The 24,341-nt window shown below is 40.9% G+C and overlaps 1 protein-coding gene across 1 annotated transcript in view; it reads left to right on the top strand.

The window, feature by feature from the left end:
* Positions 1 to 24,341, top strand: part of LOC124545316 (protein rhomboid-like) — a 124,460-nt gene that overhangs the window by 54,339 nt on the left and 45,780 nt on the right. Inside the window, exon 5 of the mRNA XM_047124218.1 lies at positions 15,414 to 15,547. Within this exon, the coding sequence (XP_046980174.1) occupies positions 15,414 to 15,547 (134 nt within the window). The remainder of the gene's footprint in view (positions 1 to 15,413; positions 15,548 to 24,341) is intronic.

The following is a 24,341-nucleotide window of genomic DNA, read 5'->3' as shown; positions in this document are numbered from 1 at the left end:
TGGGTGTAGATACCAGAAAATAAACACTTTCGGAAACCACCCAAGATCTGCACTGAATGCTTCTCCCAGTGGAATTGATACTAACAGATCTAAACTACACAGTAAACAATTGATTTACAGCATTTTCAAGGTGCTCATAAATTCTTCAACGATTCTGACACATTATTCCATTCCCACTAGAGACATACATCTCATGACAGATTCCCAGTCAACTTCATTGGCAAATAAATGTTTTCTTTTAATTTAAATAACTCCCTTACACTCAAAACTAACAACAAATGTGAACAAATCTTACCCCTAGTTTATTTTCATGCACTGAAGCTGCGTACACAAAATGATACTCCATACAACAATAAATTATTCCCCCAAAATATTCTCAGACAAGCAGATAAACATACTTCTGTCTTCCTAGGTATGCATTATTAATTTTCATTTTCCAAATTTCTCTGATCTCCATGTAGCCAAATTGGCATGACCACAACTTATAATTTGGATTTGACAACAAACATAAAACCATCCAAAAATGTAAGCCTAATATGTACATACACATAAATAAATCCCTTATATAACCCCAAAAACCTAATTTATACGCATACCGTGCACCGGTTTTTGACATGATACCGTTCACCAAATAATTGAGTACTCCAACCTCCTCGCACCAAAATGTGTGTCTAAACTATCTCTTTATTAATTGCACAGACCATAACTTCAGCACATAAAACATCATTACTACCTTCCTTCAAAAATAATTCACCAATATCCACTAGACAAATTCATTAACAGCTGATGAGACTATTGCTACACCACCCTTATTACCTTCCTTAACAACCTTCACCATCACAATATAACCTGAAACATTATCTCCTTCATCACTATAATCATTACCGCTGGTTAGTACCTATTTAGAATTTTCTATACCATATAACCCCACCAAATTCAGCTCTATCTCGGCCAAAAAAAAGTCCTTATGCAAAGGACAACAAACAAGTTACAATAAATCCTGAAATAAAATATTGCAAATTACCCCTCCAAACTTGCACATATTGTTCTCTTCATACCATCCATGTGAAATTATGGTGTGCCCAATGTGGTTGTCCCCCATCAAAAGATTCTTAAATTTTACTTTCCTTTTTTCACCCTCAGTTTCAAGATCCAAGCACCTTCACATGCAGTGAAGTGAAGTTTTATATTTACATGAGAAATCTGTTCCCAGGACCACACCATTTACAAGTCCATTCACTATAAAGCATCCTATACTAAAATGATTCTCCACGTACTTGAATTCCAAGAGCACTTCTTGCCTTATCGGCTTACTTAAGCCACCTACTGCCATTTTAATTTTTCAACTATGTACAGGTAGTAATACTGATTTCTTATTCTCTACCCTATGTACAAAACCTTCCGATACTGCTGACACACTACTTCCAGAATCGAGTGCTGCTTGTACTTTCTCGTCGTTTACTTTAATTTCAATGACTGGCTATACATTTATCATTTATTGTCTTTCTAAACAATATTCCCTCAATAAATGTTTCTCTATGCCTCGTCCCTTCTTTTCCATCTCTAGAGTACACATATCCAGTCCCATCCACCCCTCAGTTTCATATTCGTACCAAAATAATTCATTAAATGCTTCTTTCACCCCAATTTCATTTTTTCTCCTTTCTAGATCTCTCGCTAACTTAAACTTTTCTTGAGTCCACAAATGAGGAAATAACAATCCTAATGTTCTACCATAACATCGCCAATCAGTTACAGTAAAATCACATTCCTCCTTAAGATAGCATTCTGTCCAAATATCACTTTCTATATTAGAACCAAACTCACTTTATTCTCCCTTTTTTATCTATATTAGTAGCTACATTATTATCATGAAATAAAGCATTGCTTTTTACTTCCACATCATTACAAACACCTTCACAAAAAGCACTTTCAACTGCCGCAGATACATCATACAACTCGCTACATAAAACTTCATTTTACCTCCTTTGACAAATCACCAATATAAGAACCATTCATAGTTTCACCATCCACTGCCATTAAATTACATAAATTATAGTGACAGCGTCATGCAATTTCAAAATCAATAGTACCATTAAATTCCACTGCGTTTTGATTCAAACCTGAGCATAATACCTTTTCCTCACCTATCGCTCCTGTGCCACATTAATTTCAGATCGCACGTCAAATTCAGATCCATATTCATTCTCAAACATCATTCAAGATCTACACATCCATCCAGACTTTCAGGTTCACCTCCATTAGCAGAAAGATATGTACAGATTTCTTCCTCTGAAGTATCAATATGAGCTGCTTCAACTTTCATAACTTCAGCACATAAAACATCATTACTACCTTTCTTCAAAAATAATTCACCAATATCCACTAGACAAATTCATTAACAGCTGATGAGACTATTGCTACACCACCCTTATTACCTTCCTTAACAACCTTCACCATCACAATATAACCTGAAACATTATCTCCTTCATCACTACAATCATTACCGCTGGTTGGTACCTATTTAGAATTTTCTATACCATATAACCCCACCAAATTCAGCTCTATCTCGGCCTCCTTTTGGCACATAGAATCTTTCATTGTATTAACATTCACACACTCTTTTGTCTCACATTCATAAAACAAACCATTTAACCTAAATCGTCATCATCACCTTTATCATTATCTTTCATTATCTTAGAATTACATCTTTTACGTATGATCTAATTTGAAAATTTACCAATTAGATTCTCATCTATTACTAATTTCATTTCAGTACTCTGATATTTTTCTGCCAATTTATTAACACCTATCACATTTCCATTTTTCTCGTGTCCTATTGATCGCCTGTTTATTTTGTCATCTCCAGACCTGAGATGCTGCGCAACTTAGTTTCCCCATCTCCCATTATGCTGGTTCATTTCGCCAGGTGCTGGTCCCTCAAATCTACGTTCTTAGTGTCAGTCCCTGTCATGAAAGTCTCTGTTCCCATTACCCCTTTGAAATTTATCATTGGATGTGTTCCTGTTACCGTTTCCCTCATCAAAACTGCTGTTTGTGTTCCGTTGATAAATTCCCGGATGTCTTTCATAGTATTCACTCAGACTGTGGTTATGATTTACACTCTGGAAACTATTTAGTGCTTACTTGGCAGTTTAAATTTCAATACCAGTTCTGATTTTGGGACAAAGTCCAAAAATTCGTCTGTTGAGTTGCTAGGACTGTGCACTAACTCCCACTGCAAATTTTCTGGTAACCACCTTTTCAACATTGTAATTTCAGTAATCACTCCCAATGGATGTTTCAAATGCATTAATCACACAAGTCCATGTTTACAAAATTTTCTATTCGACCCATTCCCGTATTTAAATTTTGGCCCATTCAGAAACTCATTTTGGAGTCAAGTTTGCTTTGCTTCACTCCAGAACTTGTTCAGTCCTAAAACTCGGTGCACACAACTTTTGCAAAATTCATAGTTCAGAGCCCCCAAGCAAATTGCCAAAACTGCAACAGACTTGGGACCTAGGTCACAGAATGTCATTAACTGTGAGAATTGCAATTGTAATTTCACAACTATTAAAGAAACCTAATATTCAGTCCTGAAACAATCTCACATTTAACTTTTGTGAGAGGTCCTGCCTATCAAATTTCAGATAATACTTTTGGAAATACTTTGCAGAATTCAAGTCCAATTATAAATTTTCCAGAGTTCATATTCCACAACTAACACTTTCCATAATCCAATCCTGTTCCAACACTTTGCAGGATTCTTATCCCTCAACTAACACTTTCCAATATTCTATCCTGGATGAACCCACAATTGTAAACTAACATCCCAAAGATGTTGGGGCTCACATGCAATTCCTCTTCATCGAAATTGTCTGCCTGGTGGCAAGTGAGCAAAATTGTATGAAACAAAGTTAATGTAATATATAATAACAGTAATAATAATATCAGGAACTAAATTAATGACCCATAAATGATGTAGGCCGCACAGTTGTTATTTGGTTAGAATAACGTTTATTCAGAGAAGGAAATTTGCTACTCACCATATAGCAGAGATGCTGAGTCACGATAGGCACAGCAAAAAGATTCACACACTTATAGCTTTTGGTCATTAAGTCTTTTGTCAGCAGTAGACACACATACACACACTCACACACATACTCACGCAAAGGCAACTTGCACACATGTCTGCTGTCTCAGAGAACTGAAACCACACTGCGGGCAGCAGCATCAGTGCATGATGGGAATGGCAACTGGGTGGGGGTAAAGAGGAGGCTGGGGTGTGGATGGATAGTATGTTGGGAGTGGCGGACAGTAAAGTGTTGCAGTTTAGACAGACAGAGGGCAGGAGAGCAGCTTGGGGGGGGGGGGGGGGGGGTAAGTAGCGGAAAGGAGAGAAATGAAAATAAATTATAAGACTGGGTGTGGCAGTGAAATGACGGCTGTGTAGTGCTGTAATGGGAACAGGGATGGGGCTGGATGGGTGAAGACAGTGACTAACGAAGGTTGAGGCCAGGACGGTTACGGGAATGTAGGATGTATTGCAGGGAAAGTTCCCACCTGCACAATTCAGAAAAGCTGGTGTTGGTGGGAAGGTTCCATACGGCACAGGCTGTGAAGCAGTTACTGAGATGAGGAATACCATGTTTGGCAGCGTGTTCAGCAACAGGGTGGTCCACTTGTATTTTGGCCACAGTTTGCTGGTGGCCATTCATGCAGACAGACAGCTTGTTGGTTGTCATGCCTACATAGAATGCAGCACAGTGGTTGCAGCTTAGCTTGTAAATCACATGACTGATTTCACAGGTATCCCTGCCTTTGATGGGATAGGTGATGTTAGTGACCGGACTGGAGTAGATGGTGGTAGGAGGATGTATGGGACAGGTCTTGCATCTAGGTCTATTACAGGGGTATGAGCCATGAGGTAAGGGATTGGGAGCAGGGGTTTTGTAAGGATGGACGAGTATATTGTGTAGGTTCGATGGATGGCAGAATACCATGGTAGGAGGGGTGGAAAGGTTAGTGGGCAGGACATTTCTCATTTCAGGGCAAGACAAGAGGTAATCGAAACCCTGGCAGAAAATGTAATTCAGTTGCTCCACTCCTGGACAGTACTGAGTTGTGAGGGGAATGCTCCTTTGTGGTCGGACTGTGGGACTTCAGGAGGTGATCGGAGACTGGAAAGATAAGGCATGGGAGATCTGTTTTTGTATAAGGATGAGAGGATAATTACGGTCAGTGAAGGCTTCAGTGAGACCATTGGTATATTTAGAGAGAGGGACTGCTCATCACTGCACATGTGATGACCACAGGTGGTTAGGCTGTATGGAAGGGACTTCTTGGTACAGAATTGGTGGCAGTTGTCGAAGTGGAGGTATTGCTGGTGGTTAGTAGGTTTGATATGGACAGAGGTACTGATGTAGCCATCTATGAGTTGGAGGTCAACATCTAGGGAGGTGGCTTGTTGGGTTGAGTAGGACCAGGTGAAGCAAATGGGAGAGAAGTTGTTGAGGTTCTGGGGGAAAGTGAATAAGGTGTCCTCACCTTCAATCCAGATAGCAAAGATGTCATCAACGAATCTGAACCAGGTGAGGGGTTTAGGATTCTGTGTTTTTAGGAAGGATCCCACTAGATGGCCCATGAATAGATTAGCATAGGATGGTGCCATGTGGGTGCCCATAGCCATACTGTGGATTTGTTTGTAGGTAATGCCTTCAAAGGAGAGGTAATTGTGGATGAGGATATAGTTGGTCATGGAGACTAGGAAGGAGGTTGTTGGTTTGGAATCCCTAGAACACCTGGAAAGGTAGTGCTTGATAGCAGTAAGGCCAGGGGCATTAGGAATGTTAGTGTATAGGGGGTGGCATCAGTAGTGATGAGCAGGACACCGTGTGGTAAAGGGACAGGAACTGTGGAGAGTTGGTCGAGGAAATGGTTGGTACCTTTTACATGGGAAGGTAAGTTCCGGGTAATAGGTTGAAGGTGTCAGTCTATGAGATCAGAGATTCTCTCAGTGAGGGCACAGTAACCAGCCACAATGGGATGTCCTGGGGGGTTGGGTTTATGGGCTTTATGAAGCACGTAAAAGGTGGGAGTGTGGGGATTGGTAGTGGTAAGTAGAGAGATGGACTCTGGGGAGAGGTTCTGGGATGGGCCTAAGGATTTGAGTAGGGACTGGAGATCCTGCTGGATTGCTGGAATGGGATCATTGTGGCATGGTTTGTAGGTGGAAGTATCTGACAGCTGACGGAGTCCTTGAGGTTCAAAACAACGGTGGTGGAGCCTTTGTCTGCAGGTAGGATTATAAGTTTGGGAGCAGTTTTTAGATGGTAGACTGCGGTTCTTTCTGTGGATGTAAGGTTAGTTTGCATGTTGAGGGATTTGGGGAATGATGGTGGGGCAAGGTTCGAGGTTAAGAAATTCTGGGAAGTTAACAGAGGGTGGTTTGGAGGCAGTGGGGGTGGATCACGGTTGGATGGAGGAGTGAACTGAGTTAGGCAAGGTTCAATATTGATCTTTGGTTAAGTCTGATTGGTTGGGTTGGTGGCGAAAAAGTGATTCCACTGGAGGGACCAGGAGAAAGAGAGATGGTCTTTAACGAGTCCTGCATGTTTGAATTTGGGAGTGGGGCAAAAGGTGAAGCCTTTGGAAAGGACTGATATTTCTGTGGGACTAAGGCTTCTGGAGAAAAGGTTCATAACTGTGTTGTGGGTCTGTTTAGGTTCTGGGTTGCCACCCCTCCTTCCACAGCTTCCACATCATCGGCTGTGAAAGATGCTATGCCAAAGTGTGTCGGTTTTACAGAGTGGAAAGAAACAGCGAGCAGTGAACCTTTAACCCAGATGTCCATGTTCTTAACGGTGCAGTTTATGACCTCATATGGGCCTGAATACGGTGGCAAAGTGGGCAAGTGGGGCCCGGATGGTGTCATCACGGAGAAAAATGGACTTGCATGAAAGGAGATCAGAGGGCATATAGGAGTGGGGGTAGTATGGCTAGAGGGGGCGGGGGTCAGGGAAACATTTGCAAAATGCATTCGGATCTGGCTTATGGCTTAAGAAGTCAGGAAGGAGGGTGGGATTGTTGGGGGCGGCAAGTTGTAACAGCTCCCCAGGGAGGACAGCGTTTTCACCATAGATGAATTCACTCATGATGCCCTCGATATCTGGTTTGTACAATGACCATAGGCTGAGGAGTACCCGTTGGAGGGTCTTGGTCCAAAGATTGTCGTGACACCTTAGTGCTCTCTTAAAAGTGCGATGCCACTGTTCTACCAGTCCGTTTGCTTGGAGGTGGTAGGCAGTCGTGCGACATTTGTTGATACCACACAGCTGGCAGAGTTGAGCAAAGAATGCAGATTCAAACAGCTGGCCCTGGTCAGTGCTGATGGTAGCAGGGCATCCAAAGTGGAAAATCCAGGACAACACGAAAGCCTTAGCTATGGTTTCAGCAGTTATGTTGATGAGAGGTATGGCTTCTACCCACCAAGATAAATGATGAATGGAAGAAAGAACATAATAGAAGCCCTCTGAGGGGGGAAAGGGGCTGATGAGGTCTAGGTGTATGTGGCAAAAGTGTCCAGAAGGAATGTCTAATTTGCGAAGAGGTGGAACAGTGTGCCTGGTGACTTTGTTCCACTGGCAGGTGATGCAATTCTGGGCCCAGGTATGACCATCGTGCTTCATGTTTCGCCACATGAATCATTTGGACACGAGGCATGTCGATGAATTAATTCAGGGTGTGCTAGAGAATTCAGTGGGTCAAACATTGAATGGCGGAGGGGGGTGGGGATGAAGGGTGAGAGGGTGCTGCTGGAGAAGTCACACCAGACTTCCTCTTGGACACTGGCGAATTTTTCTTTGGTGAGAGACAACGAAGTGGAGGTGATGTTGAGAAGTTGCTGTGTATCCTTGTCCTGGTTCTGTAGGGACGTGAGGTCAGAAAGGTCAACAAACATTGAGATGGTGCTAATGTGGAAAAGGAAATCTGCAACAATGTTGTCAGCGCCTTTGATATGGTGGACATCAGTAGAGAACTGAGAGATGAAATGACTCGGGGGGGGGGGCTCAAGAGGAGGGCTGCATATGACATCTGCTACTGGTTTATGGTTGGTCAGGATGTGGAAAGGTTGGCCCTTGACTTAGGGGCGGAGGTGTTTTACTGCCTCATAAACTGCAAGAAGTTTTAGGTCTGAGTATTTTTGTTGGATGCATGAAGTTTTCTTCAAAAATAACTGAAGTGGCATGACCACATCAGTGTGGCATTGTTGTAGGACCATGCCTACCATGGAGTCACTGGAACCCATGGTGATGAAGAGTTCAGCATCTGAGATTGGATGATCAAAGGTGACGGCTTGTACGAGAGAGTCTTTCAGGGCCTGGAAGGCTGCAAGCATTGGTTCTGTCCATGGAACGGGGCGCGTCCCTGAAGTTTATTCGCCGGTGAGGGCGTTAGTGAGGGCAGCTTGGGTGTCCACTGCTGCAGGCAAATGATGATGGTAGTAGTTTATCATTCCCAGGAACCAACGGAACTCTTCGTATGTTGTAGGGAGTGGTTAAGATTGATTGCACCTTCAATTCAGGGGGGTGTATACCAGTGGCCGAAACTGTGTACCCCAAGAATTGGACAGATTGTTGGCACAGTTGCAGTTTGTCGGTGTTGATTTTGACTCTGATGAGAGTGTGTCCTTTACTATGGTGCTGTGGCATTCATGATCTTGCACAAAATTGCTGAAGATCAGGATATCATCGAGATATACGAAACAGAAGTTGAACTGGAGCAAGTGAGAGTCAATAAAGCATTGCCATCTCTGGGCAGCGTTTTTTAACCTGAGTGGCATGAAATGATAATCATACAACCAAACAGGGGTTATAATCACCATTTTTGGAATGTCTTCAGGTGTGTCTGGGATTTGGTGGTAAGCATGTTTGCAATCTAGTACACTGAAAATTGCAGCACCCGCGAGAAGGTGAGTGAAGTCAGAAATGTTTGGTATAGGATAAATGCCCATCACAGTCTCAGCATTCAAGGATCTGTAATCACTACACATACTAGAGGAGCCATGCTGTTTAGAGGTGAAGTGTATGGGTGACAACCAGTTACTATATGAGGGCTGTAAATTCCTGCCTCAAGAAGTTCCTGTATTTGCTGGTGAGCCGAGGGTAGCTAGTGTGGTTTAAGGCAGTGAGCCTTGTGACAAATAGGTGGGCCCTCAGACATGACGATGCGGTCAACAATTCTGTTCATGATGGTGGAAACTGAATGTTTGATGGCTGCGCATGAACGGAGCATGGTGTCAGTTGATTTATTAGGGGTGCATGGCTTGGAAGCAGCATAGTTGTCGCATGCATGGTGACTGGTGGATGATAGGAGCCTGGCTGGCTGGATTGTCAGGAGGTGTGCCAGTGACAGTTTGCGAAACAGGTGAGAGAAACATTGAGTGGAACACACTTGATGAGGGTGGGGGTAACACTGTGTGGTTGAGACTGGAGTCACACGAGATAGGTGTGGTGTTGCTAAACTGTGTGCCGGTGTTGGCAGAGCTGTCAGGTGCACCAGATGAAGGCTCAGGTGTGACATGTGCTGCCGAGCATTGTGAACTGATGTGGGCAGTGATCACAGCAAGCTCATCCTCAGTGCATGCAATGCGATCTTTCAAAATGACGTTCTCGCAGCGAAGGCTGCATGTCTTGGCACTTTCCGCCAGGATGCAATTCACAGCTGCACAAGTCCTGCTTGTGAGAGCTACCCACTGATGCACTAAAAAGCTAATGGCGTTTGCACTCACAGCAGGTGGCGGAGCATGGCCACATGGGATGTGAGAATTAGAGGTGTGGTGAAACAGAGAATCTCGAAAATGTTTGGAGACAGGTGGTGTTGTGATAAGAAGTCGACTCCCAGGATCGGTTCTGTGATGTTCACCATGTGGCAGATCTAGGGAAGGGAGAGGCCATTAGAGAGGCGGATCTGAAGCTCAATGGAGCCACAGGTCTGGAGCGTAGAAGAGTTTATGCCTCACAGGAGAGAGCATGTATGTGTGAGGGTGTGTGTGACCACCAATTTAGGTATGATTGAGATGTCAGTGCCGGTGTCCACAAGGAAGTTGTGACTCAAAGAATAGTCTTTGATGTAAAGGCAGCCATTTGATGGGATGGAGGCATGGATGGAATGTAGTGTGGGTTGCCATTTATCGGATGATTGGCTTTTCAGATGCTTGCATGGGGGGCGGCACTTCTTTGCATTGTCACTGAATGTGGTGTGGTACCAACAGTGAGGGTATGTTGGGAGAGGAGGTGGCTGATCGTCCTCTATGTGTTCAGGTTTGTATACCAGAGTGGTCGGTGCAGGCACGATATGCAGCAGCTTGGTGGGCAGAGAGTGCATGTGCTCGGTGCCAGGTGGCTCAGCAGTCTGGGGGCTGGAGCATGGCCTGCACCTGCCCATGGCGGGGCAAGCTACCGGAGCAGAAGTGCCAACCTGTTGTGTGAGCTCCTGCTGGTGATGCTGATGTGTGAGTGAATAGACCTGGTCAGCCATCCGCACATGTGAACCAATGGATTCCAGGGCATGGGGGAGGAGATGGACATGGAGATCTGTAGGCAGTTTTGATAACCACACTGACCACAGGGTTTCATCCAGTATCATCTGTCCTCTGACCAGGATGCATAGCTGGCACCAAAGCTGGGACAGGGTGCAGTCGCTGAGATGTTCCTTGTACAGTATTCGCAGAATAACCTCTTGTGGGGAATGCAGGAGGCACTTGACGATAGTCTGTTTTGCAAAATTGTATTTTGGAATTAGTGGCGGCATCAGGAGTAGGTTGCAGATTAAGTTGAGTCATGAGGCACAGGAATTTTGAATTGTCATCAGTGATGCAGTACAGTTCGAACAAGTTCCCCACCAGTGCAAAGTGCATTGATGTGTTTTCCACGGATAGCAAATGCAGGTTGATAGGTGGTCTGGTGATGGTTATGAAGGCACAGCTAGTTCTGTATCTGAGTCCCTCTCATCACTCGTATGATGTGGTGGCTAGACCGGCATGGTCGATGCAGACAGCACCGCGTAGGGTGTGAGCGAGCAGTCTGTTGCAGCGAATGAGAGTGGCACCAAAGCACTTGGAAATGAAACTGTAGAACTGTCCGATTGCAAGATTTGCGGCATGGAAGTCTGACACGGAAGGCATGGCCAGAGCCATGTGAAAAGCAAGCCTGTGAACGGCTGAAGCTGAAACCCCCTGCAAATTTACTTGCAGTGGCAGGGGGGGCCTTGGAAGAGCGGACATGTGCTGAGCAGCACAGTAAAATGTTCCCACTGGGCTGTTGACATGATGAGCTGGGGCATTTTTGGGGGGGGGGGGGGGGGGGGAACCACCACTAGTATCACTACACAGCACATTGTTCACATCGTTCACATCTTGTGGAAGCCCATAAAGTGCACTGAGGGGCTGAACGTTCACTGGGAGCAAAAACTGGCCTGGAAATGTTCATGATATACACTGGGTGTTGTCCACTTTGTAAACCAGTGAAGCGGTAAAGCATTCAGGTATTGCAGGAGCTACAGAGTAACTTGTCCGTACAGATCACTCAAAAAAATAAATAAATAAATAAAATAAAATATGGCGTTTCATTCTTCGATCGCTATTCTTTATTTTCAGTTCCCGGTTTCGGGCTAGCTGCCCATCTTCAGATGATATATTGTAGTTACAGAGTAACTTGTCTGTACAGAACACTCGTATATTTTCTTACAGATATCAACATTACAACATGTCACACAGCCAACTGCACAAGCAAGATGGTGAGGACCACTAGGTTAACAGAGTCTAAGAACTTGCAATGGTAGACATATGTCATTTGTACTTGTCAAGGCCACAGTGTTAACTGAATCAGTTTCTTTCCCTTTTTCATTATACCTGATTGGTGTGGAGGATTTATTGCTGCTATTTGACTGTCATAGTCAGATAAACCATCAATTATGGGACTCACATCTATTTCATTAAAGATATTGGATTTGGAAATAAATTATGAATTACTTTTGTAGTATATCTTTCTGTTCTTGTTGGAAATTTACTCTGGTGTCAAATGACATCTGGACATCTGAGCTTTGGGTGCCACTGATCAGCACTATCAAAGGAGAAAGTTTTGCTTTACCAAAATATAGTAACTGACTCCTACATTTAGTAATACCTTGTAGTCATAGTCAGAGATGCTGGTTTCTTCACAACAAACATTCTGCTAGACTTGTTGCAGATTAGATAACAGCAGCACTATGGCTGTTATGGAATGTTTGGGTAAAATGTATGGTACCTTGACCACAAAAATTCATTGAGAACATTTTTAGATGTCACAAAACTATCTGACCATGTACTGACTGCTCTTGACAAAACTAAGGGTATGCAATACCAGTCATGCATCACCTAATCACCTAGCTACATATCTAAATAATAATTATTTGAATGAATATAAATTCTCAACTCAATTAAATGAAAACAAGAATTCAATGTGCTATTGAACCAACACCACAGATTGTACTATAGGGCTCAATGTTTGGATCGTTTCTGTTTCTTGTGTATGTAAACCTGATATAATTAGTTATGCAGATGACATTTCTGTGATGATTTACAGTGATGATTAAAAAGAAGTGAAAATCAAACAATGGGATCCAGGATGGAATGTAACAGTACGAGAGAAGGAGAGTTGCTACTCACCATATAGCGGAGATATTGAGCTGCGATAGGCACAATAAAAAGATTCACACAATCATGCATGCATGCATGCACGTGTGTATGTGTGTCTACTGCTGACAAAGGCCTTAATGGTCGAAAGCTATGATTATGTGAATCTTTTTATTGTGCCTGTCACAGCTCAGCATCTCCACTATATGGCGAGTAGTAACTTTTCTTCTCTCGTATTGTTAAGAAGAAGTGATATATCCTTTGACTCTTGGCTTGTCAGCACTAACTAAGTATTTTTAAATCTGTATCATACAAGTTAAGATTAGAAAACTGCAGTTACTGGGTTTCTGAGCAAGCACCACGCATAGCAGATACTCATATAATATGTGTGGTTTTTTTTCTACAGACAGTAAAATGCTGCGAATTCTTTGGGTAATATTCAGATGTTAATCTTATGATGAAAACCAACACAAATTTTTTGTATGTAAAACTAGTAATTTGCTCAGTAAGTGTCTTAAAGTTGTCTTCATTGAAAAACTAAAAGTCGTGTGAATTCCTCAGTTACAAACTATGAAAAGGTGTTATTCAGTTTTGGTACTGTTTTATATCTGATACAAAAGACAGCTGTTACAGTAATAGTGTTTCCTTGCATGTATGACACATAGCAACCACACCATGAATAAGCACAACCATTTCAGGTAAAGAACAAAATTTAAAGTAAGTGGCTCCATTTGGTACAATAAATAGTCAAACTCGATGGGAGAACATAATGGGCATTTCTACAAACCTAAATTAAAATAATTTCTCCGAAGTAAATGCCTGTGTATCCTGAAAGAATTCCTGACTCCCAACAGTTCCAGCAACAGACAATGAACAAGATATTGGTGAGGTTTTAAGTTATTAGCAGTATAGATCTTTGTATTTATGACTTAAAATAATTACTGCTTCTAAAAGTAGAATACATTAATATAAATGTTATTATGTAGAACTCTACCACTATGTAATTTTAACAGCATTACCATAGGTGTCAGTATTTTGAAAAGGAAAGGTCGCTACTCACCATACAACAGAGATGTTGAGTTGCAGACAGGCACAACAAAAAGACTGCTAAACACAAGCTTTTGTCCAGAAGGCCTTCTTCCACAGTAGACAACATACATACCACACTCATGCACTCGCACCTCACACACATGTGACCACAGTCTCTGGTACCAGCAGCTTATGTGTTTAGTAGTCTTTTTGTTGTGCTTGTCTGCAACTCAACATCTTCACTATATTGTGAGCAACAATCTTTCCTTTTCATAATATTGTTACTATCCCATCCTGGACGTTCCATTTTTTAACATAAGTGTCATTACATACGAAACTTCTGGTTCTTAAAAATGACTCCCATGGCCAACAAGATCCTCAGATATGTCCCCAATAGAATATGTAAGGGACTAGCTTGGACGTCAACTGCATTTGTGTGAGTATCCAAGATACCAAGAACCGGTTACATGACTTGGGTGTCAGCTTGCCTCAGGAGGTAATACAGTAGTTTCATGACATCCTTTCAATCTGAATCACTGTATGCATCCAGGCGAGAGAGGCTGCAACATTATACTGATAAATTGTCTCTTACTGCTAAATTATTTGTAAATGTGGCTTGATATTGCAATCACTGAAATGATATCACATATTTTTGAAATCCATGAAGTTTCACTTTGCTTTTTTCTCACTTTCTGGGTTCATCACTTTTTCTGTCAGGCATTGTTTACTAATATGTGTTTAATCTAAAATTTAACTGTGTTAAGTTGCAGTTTTGTGTCATGTATCACTACATAACATGTATATTTCTACGTACAAGCATGTTAATATGACCTTAGCTACAAAAGAAGTAAAATTATTTTTTTTAACTATGAATTTGATAACAGCAGCATTTAGACAGATTACTTGAATGATGAAAATCCTTGCACCATCACAATCAGTGACCATACCATTCATGCAACTTCAATGTTTCAGGAATATCAGCAGTTACCAGAAAATTTTGTGGGAGTCAGTTACTTCAGGCAGTCAAGATTGATGTTTTATGAGTTTTGCCTATGTAAATAATATTTTATCTAAAAATAAAGATGCTGTTACGTACCAAACGAAAGCGTTGGTATGTTGATAGGAGACAATAAAAAAACACACAAACACACACACAAATTTCAAGCTTTCGCAACCCAAGGTTGCTTCATCGGATGTGCGGATGGATGTGCGTGTGTGTGTGTGTGTGTGTGTGTTTGTGTGTGTGTGTGTGTGTGTGTGTGTGTGTGTGTATACCTGTCCCTTTTTCCCCCTAAGGTAAGTCTTTCTGCTCCTGGGATTGGAATGACTCCTTACCCTCTCCCTTAAAACCCACATCCTTTCATCTTTCCCTCTCCTTCCCTCTTTCCTGACGAAGCAACGTTGGGTTGCGAAAGCTTGAAATTTGTGTGTGTGTTTGTGTATTTTTTATTGTCTCCTATCAACATACCAACGCTTTCGTTTGGTAAGTAACAGCATCTTTATTTTTAGATATATTTTTCCCACATGGAATGTTTCCCTCTATTATATTCATATCATTAAATAATATGGTTATAATAGAGGGAAACATTCCACGTAGGACATATATCATTAAATAATATTTTAGATACAAATATAAAAAATTTTTGGGTAGTTATTTATTACATCTCTAATTATTTCAAGTGCTAAAAGCTGTTATCTTTTCTGTCAGATTTTCTTCTTCATCATTGATGGGTCTTTGAGTGAAAATTATGTATTTGGGCCAGTTGCTAGACTTTTCATCTACAATCCTTATCGTCGATCAGAAATTTGGAGGTGGCTGACGTACATGTTTGTGCATGTAGGGTAAGTTCGTTACTTCCATTGTTTTCCTTCTATAGAACATGTTTTTAAACACTAAGAGAGTTTTAGTTCATGTCAGAAACATTTGATAAAGCTCCATAATTCTTGCCAAATTAAAACTTCAAAACTTGACCTTTCTGTCCCTACAAACTTGTGTATTAATTCATTCGAATCACCCACGATTGAAGGTAATGGTAATTACTTGAAAGAGGGTAAATGAGCTTAAAGTGGTCTTTCTTAGCCATCAACAAACTTATATATAAGGCTCAGGGAATCTTATATACCCTGTGAGAAAATACTCCCATGCAAGCACATAACCATCAACATCTGTACAGAACCTTGTGCATAACCAAGATGTGTGTCCTTGTGTTGTCTGACTAAACCTGACCATCAACTGAAATCCATAAGTATTACTTTAACTAAATGGATGAGTTAATGAAAAAAATGAGGCTCTCCAAACCAAGCTATATTTTCCAATCTGATCATACTCTTAGAACATGAGAAGTTTCTGCATCCTGTGGTGTAACCACCTTGCTGGAGATAAATGCTATCAACAGCAAATAATTCAAAGTAAATGTTGTTATGACTTATTAATTTTGTCACTGACAGCTGAAATAAATCTTCTTAAAATTTGGTGGGTGTAATGAATTACTATTATCAAAAAAGAAAGTTTTCTATTTTTTGTGTGGCACTCTTTAGTAGTAATTGAAAAATAAATTTTGATAAGAAGAAATTTACTTGAGTGCAGTTAATTAAAAGAAGCAGCCAAATAAAAAAATGATAAGATTAAAGTATTGCACAGCACAAATTTACCACTAAGAAAGAGAAAATTAATAATTCAGGACTTTGTCTAACTTGCTTTGATACCGAGGAGTGGATTGACTGTGCACATCATTTGTTGACTATATGCCGATCGTTAATATGATGCATTATGCACATAAGTGCTGCCCAGAAACTATGTTTTCAGATTGGCTTAACAGTTACCAGGAATGCACGAGTGGCTGCTACAAATTCAAAAATCAATTATGTTTGGCAGCGGCCAGCAAACGATATGTCAGCAGTCTTGCAGTTCTCCCAGCTGAAACACAGAAAAGTTGGCATGCAAGGTTAATGTTGCTGAAGTGAAACAATAACAATTATTCATATATTGTTGAAACTTTTACATAGATAAATACTTTACACACCTTGAAAATATCTTTCAAGTAAAAAATCATTCAAGAGGGAGATATCAAGAGAGTGTGAGCCAGATGCTGCTTATGTTTATATACATGTGGACAACTGAAGGGAACTTTACTGTCATTTTTCCCCAGTCTCCTCCTGTTTTGGAGGCATCTTGCATGGAAAAATGTTCGAGAGACTACGCTGCACTCCTTTACGGTGCGACTGATTGCATAAAATTTGATTGCTGACAACGCTTGTGCTGCATTTGATGCAGTATTTGCCAATTAAAAAATACAATTACTCTCTCACATTTAAGAATTAATTACAATTTCATATTGTAAGACAATTTAAAGACAGTACATGGAATTAATACAAAAATATAGCATTTCTTACATAGGTTTATATAAATTATTTTAGTTTTGGAGCTTAAATTTATTTACACATAAAAAGAAATGTGTCATTGTTCCCTTGAATGATGTTTTAGTTTTATAACATTGTTAGAAAATAAAAAGTAAAATTCAATTGAATGTAGAAGTCAGGTAGCAGGTAAAATTTTACATAGAAACTTCACTTTTTAATTACAGTTTAGTTATAAAAATTGTCTTTCATCTTTAAAGTCCAACTGATCAATCATCTCATTAAAAGTCTCACAAATTATCGTACAAGTCATAAAAGTTCGCCGACTGGAGTGGCCAAGCGGTTCTAGGCGGTTCAATCTGGAACCGCGTGACCGCTACGGTCGCAGGTTCGAATCCTGCCTCAGGCTTGGATGTGTGTGATATTGTTTGGGAGGAGGAGACCAGACTGCGAGGTCATTGGTCACATCGGATTAGGGAAGGACGGGGAAGGAATTCGGCTGTGCCCTTTCAAAGGAACCATCCCGGCATCTGCCTGGAGCAATTTAGGGAAATCACGGAAAACCTAAATCAGGATGGCCGGACATGGGATTGAACCGTCGTCCTCCCGAATGCGAGTCCAGTGTGCTAGCCACTACACCACCTCGCTCAGTTTATGTGTGTAATGTCCTTAGGTTAGTTAGGTTCTAAGTTCTGGGGGACTGATGACCTCAGAAGTTAAGTCCCACAGTGCTCAGAGCCATTTGAACCAACCATAAAAGTTCCATGAATGTCATTTCATCTGTAAACATCTTTTACAAATGAGAAAACATACAAATTGTATTCTTTAATGTGCTCTTGGCACATATTTGTCCACATTTCATCAAACAATCCAGTATGCTTTGCACATTTAATTAGTTAAAAATCAGCCGATCAAACGTAATGCTCAGCACACAGTGGTGGCGCGGTGAGGAAGGCCATTGTTCCCAGCACTCAGTCAACTGTGCAGACAAGCGGAGAGCATTGATCATCAGTGGTGGCACCAGGTCACCACTAATGCCATCTCATAAGAATGACATCACTCAATAACATGCCACATGTTGCGTGCCCTGCTGCCAGCCAGTGGGATGATGAAGGCAGGCAGGCTCCATGCACCCAGTTTGAGCTGGGCTGCTGCACAGACACATGTTGTGCCAATCCACACGATGTTTCTTGCGTACATGAAATACATAAAATATGGCAGAATCAGTCCTTTGTATATCATTATGCACTGTAGTGTCCTAGGAAAAAGGTTCTGGTTAGCACGTGTTGTGTTGTGTGATAAGTGTCCCTCTAGCATGAATGTAAATTGTCATTGTCTGTTCACTAGAGTGTTAACAATTCACACACAACTAAGTTTGTCACACTGTTTTAAAATGGTTCCTGGTTTGAATAACCACAACAAATGTGTCTCAGCACTGTCTGTTAGAATTATTTAGTGCAGTTACAGGCATGTTTTTAAGCAAGCATTAATTAAATGTATCTGCTAACACAATTTATTTGTCACATTGTAGCGTCACATCATGTGTAATTGCAATGTTTGGATGTTGTCGATAATACTTCGTCCCAACACTGTCTTTAGCTAAATTAGTCACAGTTTGTGCCTTCATGCCACTATGCTGCACTTCACTCTATTGCTTTGTGTGTGTGTAAAACTGTATCACTCAATGAATTAGGCTGCAAGAAGAGGCTGAAGAGATAGGTTCACCTCTCGTCGCCTGCTACACACAGTCAACAGACGATAAGTTTGAACCTAGCCATTGTTCATCACCTCTTTCACGTGAATATGAGTTTTATAAACGCTTCAAACTCTACATTTGAACTCACTTGAGTGTCCCATGTTCCCTTAATAGTGCAATTTATTGCCACCTGTCCTTGTGGCACTATTTGCGTCATATGTAGTCACTTCTGCAAGTTCACATCTTATTTACAAGTGAGTCCCTGCTACTGGAATACCAGAAATCAATATAAACATACCTAACTATTTACAAAATATATGCATATTAAACTTATTTACATTGAAACCACGCTTGCATAGAAATATTGTGCTGCTATACAATTTACTCCAGCAGTCTGGTTTAACATTCATACTGAGTGGCTCATATGCACAAGATCATTGTCAACATATGTATATGGCCACAATTGTTCCATGTTGCCCAGTACAGGTGAAATTCCTATTCACAACAAACAAAAAATGACCACAGAGAACAAAGCATGAGAGATTCCCAAACAAAGGGAAGCTAAACCCAACACTTGCATTTGCGAAATTAAACATGCCTTAAAAACCGCATGTGTAAAGCCTGCGTCTCTCCTAGCACAATTGGTTCATCTCAAGGTATTACAAAATTATGCTTACAGCAAGGTGCATAAATGGCTCTTAATGCCACTTTACTGCAGTGTTACCTGTATCATGAATTACGTTCACAGAAAAAACGTATAGATATATACGATAAACAAAAATCAGTAAAAATGAAAATGCATAGAAGTTAACTAAATGCTTACTAACTATTAGTTAAAAACTTAAAGCTATTATTTACAAAGATCTCTGCATGTTATTATTTCTGTAGCACATCCCTGGTGCCTAATATGAGAATACGCTTTTCATGGAGCAACTATGTCATCTCCCAATAAAATGTTCTTTAAATGGCTCAATCAAAGGTTCTTTAAATCCTAGCAAAATGAAACATTAATAGGAGTCATAACATGACTGCATAGTCATAGAGCTGTTTGCATAAAAGATAGAAATAGCAATACATCTTACAGTAACTATTTACAGATTTATGTACACTATTTATGCCAGATACTGACAGTTTACTTTACTGGCAACATTTCTAAGTTCATTTCAGTTCACATTTATTTTCTGTAAGTGCTGAAGGTGCTGTCTTTGTTCAGTTCGTTAGTGACAGTGTCTGAATGACACTTATTAATCTTGGAATAAACATAAAATATAAAAAAAGAAAACATAAGAAATTCTTTACAGCTAAACACAGGAAATGAATATCAAAATAATAATCTCTGCATTAGACTAGTATGTACATTGTATGCACTACTATGCTTTCTCATTAGTCAAATCTGGTTCATTTGTTTATGTACAACTTTACAGTCTTGTTTGTTCCTTTTATAGTCCATATTCTGTCTATCTTAACAAATACATGAATACAAAATCCATAAGATAACACAGATAATAATAATAAGGAAAATAATACAAAATGCTGCTTGCCCTTGTTTACATAGATCAATATGAATTCTGTTCATCATTGTACATCTTCCTTGAGATCATTTTGATGGTATAAGCCTTTGATCTACCACGAATCTGGGTAGGCAAGCAAACAACTGCCTTCATAAGGAATGTGTAGTAACACGATTCACGTTTCCGTCGCACTTCACCTAGTGTAGACCGGGAACTGTCTGCTAGACCTGCCCGATGTAAACTGACTCGGCCTGGCCCGTGCTGCCGGAGTTGTCATTGTTGTTGTTGCTGTTGTTGTTGTTGTTATGCCGGCAGAGGTCACGTCCGAATTCTCGCGTGCCCTCTGGTGGACGGGACTCTACTTGCAGCAACTACCGTCCGTGATGCGCCGTGCCAATGTGCGCCTCCCGCGATCTTTCTGGTGGCTACAGCAGAATGCATACAATGTTGTATGCACTAGTGTACAACGTTTGCAACTTCTTGTCCTGCCTTAGAAGAAAGAAGATTTTAGAAGTGATATCAGGAGGCTATGACCTCCAACTTTATACTCTTGCACTTTGCCAAGCTTCTTATCACAAGCAAGCTTCCTAGTCTGTGCAGCAGCATTAATGGCAATAAGTGCTCATCTGATTCGTTCCTCTCTGGGTAATTCATCATCAGAAAATTTTGTCAGAGGATTGACCTGTTCATTCCTCTCTTTAGTATCAGACATAATAGATGCTGGAATAAGTTACATTGTTGTGTGGGGAAGACTGTTTACCATCTACTTGAATGGTGAAACAAATTCCACTCATTTGGTTTGTTTATTCAGTATATATGTTTGAATGAACCTATTGAATTCCCAGAAAATCCTTACCATGGGATTTTATTCTGGTTGGAAACTGCTTATTAATATCTCACAGATAGCATTTTCCTTTAAGAAGTTTTTCCATCTCTTGAAGGTAAAATCTGCTGTGTTATCAGATAGAATAGTATCCGGCTTCCTGATCCTGGGAAGAAAACTTCATGGATTCGTTTAATGATGGGCACTGCTGTAGCTGACTTAGTGACATACAAATGTACAAATTTTGAAATGAGGTTGTACAAGGTGACAATGTATTTGATGCCTCCCCTCACCTGGGGAAGGGGGGGGGGGGGAGGCTGGAGACATCAATGGTCACCACCTCTCCTGGTTTATTACTGATAATCACATGCAGTGCTATTTTATTGGAAAGATTAGAAGGATTACTTCACTGACAAACTTTACAGGTGCAAAGTAATTTATGCACATACCAGTGCAGGTTCGGTATGTAACAGTACTGCTTAATTTTTCTCTTACACTTCTCGACCCCAAAGTGCCCCCATGCAATGTGGGTGTACCATACCACATGTTCCTTATACCTGCCCAGTACACAGACACACCATGACTCTGGTTGACTGCATTGGTGGTGGAAAAGCACATCATTATGTACCATAAAGTATTGTGACAGTTTGTGGTGGGGCCAATCAGCAAGCGTATGTGCTTGACTTGGGCCCACCTGTCATCTGCATCCTGTAAATTAGCCATATTCCTACACATTTCTAAATAGTATTGGTGGTGTAAAGGGTCTTTCAATAACACAATTTTTAAGTTGGACATTTGTTCCACTAAGTTTAATACGCAGGTAAACCTTGTGATAAATGACAGAGTGCATCTGTTACAACATTCTCCCTACCACTTATATGCACACTCTCATAATCATATTCCTGGAGTAGCAGCATCCACTGCACTAGGTGCTGATGCAACAATTTGCATGTTCAGAGTAAACTAAGTGCCTGGTGGTCACACTAAACTTTGATATGTTTACCACAGATGTAATAAATAAATTTCTTAAAAGACCACACAACGGCTAATGCCTCTATAATTCTGTAATGGTGTAGTGGAGTCAGGACTTGACTTGCAAAACTGATGACTTTGTACACTATCTTACTTTCTGTGTAGTCTTCCTGAAAGAGGCATGCACCTAAACTGGAGCAGGAAGCATCAGCTATCATGCAGAAATCTTTGGTCATGTTAGGGTGATGCACGATGTTCACTGATATTAGACTTGTTTGATATTATCAAATGCCTGCTGGACTTTGCTTGACAAGTGCCAAACCACATTCCTTTTCAGTAAATTTAAGAGATCAGGATCGTTCATTGACTGATCAGCTATAAAAAGGCGAAAAAATGGTGCAAGCCCAAGGAAAGATTTAAGTTGCTTTTTAGTGGCAGGTGCTGGGAATTTGCAAATTGCATTGATCTTTTCTGTATCAGGTAATATACATGTGGGAGAAATGATATGTCGAAGAAATTTTAATTCATGTCTAGGAAACTTCGATTTCTCTAAGTTGGCTGTTACACTGAACTTATTACTCAGAGAACTTCTTGAACACCCTATCTAGCACATCCAGTTGCTCATCCCACATGGGAATTGTGACTAGCAAATAATCCACATACAATGTTACTTGATCCAGCAATTCTGGTCCCAGGACCATGTCCAGGGTGGAGATAAACACTCCAGCACTTACGTTGAGGCCAAAGGGCAAAACCCTAAATTGGTAGGACCTGCCAGCAAAGATGAAAGCAGTATACTTTCTAGATTCTTCTCCTAACTGCACTTGCCAGTACGAGCAGCACATGTTGAGTGATGACAAGTACTATACCCCAAGAAATTTCTGTGATTGTTCCTCTAAACTCACTGGGACTTGTTGATTGGCCTCACATCTAGGACGAGGCGCACCCGTCCACCTACTTTGCCCACTGCTAAGAGATGGCTGCTATAGGGGAAGAAAGATGATTTGGTGATGCGCCACTAAATCATGTTATTAAGCTCCTGTCTGACTGCCTCACACTTAGATCACAGGACAGAGTAGGCTGCATGTGTAAAGGTCTTATGGGGGTATACGTCCATCCAATATTCGTAATCTTTTAAGACACCAGGCCTTTTGGAAAAGACCTGAATGTATGTCTTCAGAAGTAAACATAAATCTTGTCTTTGTTCATCTGACAAAGACATTGATTTCTCAGACTTACTCCAAATGGCGATAGAGTTTACATCATACAACTGGCTATCCTGTTCATCTGGTGAAAGGCTATGGTACCTATGATGGTCTTGCACCCATAGCATCCTTCTGTTTATGATTTTCACTTGAATACCATCCCAAAGCCTGGTATACCAACCTTTTGTTTTAATCAAGTTCAGAATTTTTAGTTCTCCTCCAATCCTCAAATGACATTGACCATGGGGAAGGTCGATAGCTACGTCCCTATCCTGCATACACTCAGTGCCTACAAGACAGGATACCATGAGACCTCTCACATGAGGAATGTGCATCTATCATCTCTGCTCTCATATTTAATATCTGTGCATGTCTGTATCATAACTTGGCCTCCAGAGCCAATTGTAGTGGGTACCACACAATTCTGACCCAGTAACATTGGTACTTTTCAATGCTGATTTATCATGTGGAAAAAATTTCCTTCAATAACATTCGCACTTGCACCAGCATCAAAAATGAGCATTGTAGGAATACCTCCTACTATGGCTTGCAGAGCAGCCTGTAAAAATTCACGATTCTGTTCAGAAATTGTTCCATTATCTGTAAACAATTCATGCCTCATGTCCTGGTTGTCATTGTACTGGAGCACGTGCACATGCTCTAGCACAGTTCTGCCCCTGTTCTGTCCCGTGGCTGCCATCAGAGAGCGTGACTCAGCTGCACTTAGTTTGTTGATGGCATCATAGTTGAGGTTGGCACCTCAACTATGTGCACTTCTTGCCTGTCAGCTCAGTCATTATTTCGATTCTGGGCATGCACATTAGAAGCAGTTAACACAGAACAGGGAATCAGTGATCATAAAGCGGTTACTGCATTGATGATTTCAGCCATAAATAGAAATATTAAAAAATGTAGGAAGATTTTTATGTTTAGCAAAAGTGACAAAAAGCAGATTACAGAGTACCTGATGGCTCAACACAAAAGTTTTGTCTCAAGTACGGATAGTGTTGAGGATCAGTGGACAAAGTTCAAAACCATCGTACAATATGCGTTAGATGAGTATGTGCCAAGC

This window comes from Schistocerca americana, chromosome 8 (genome assembly GCF_021461395.2).
Source record: "Schistocerca americana isolate TAMUIC-IGC-003095 chromosome 8, iqSchAmer2.1, whole genome shotgun sequence".
Lineage (NCBI taxonomy): Eukaryota > Metazoa > Arthropoda > Insecta > Orthoptera > Acrididae > Schistocerca > Schistocerca americana.
The sequence above is the reverse complement of the archived record's forward strand: the minus strand, read 5'-3'. Positions and strand labels throughout refer to the sequence as shown.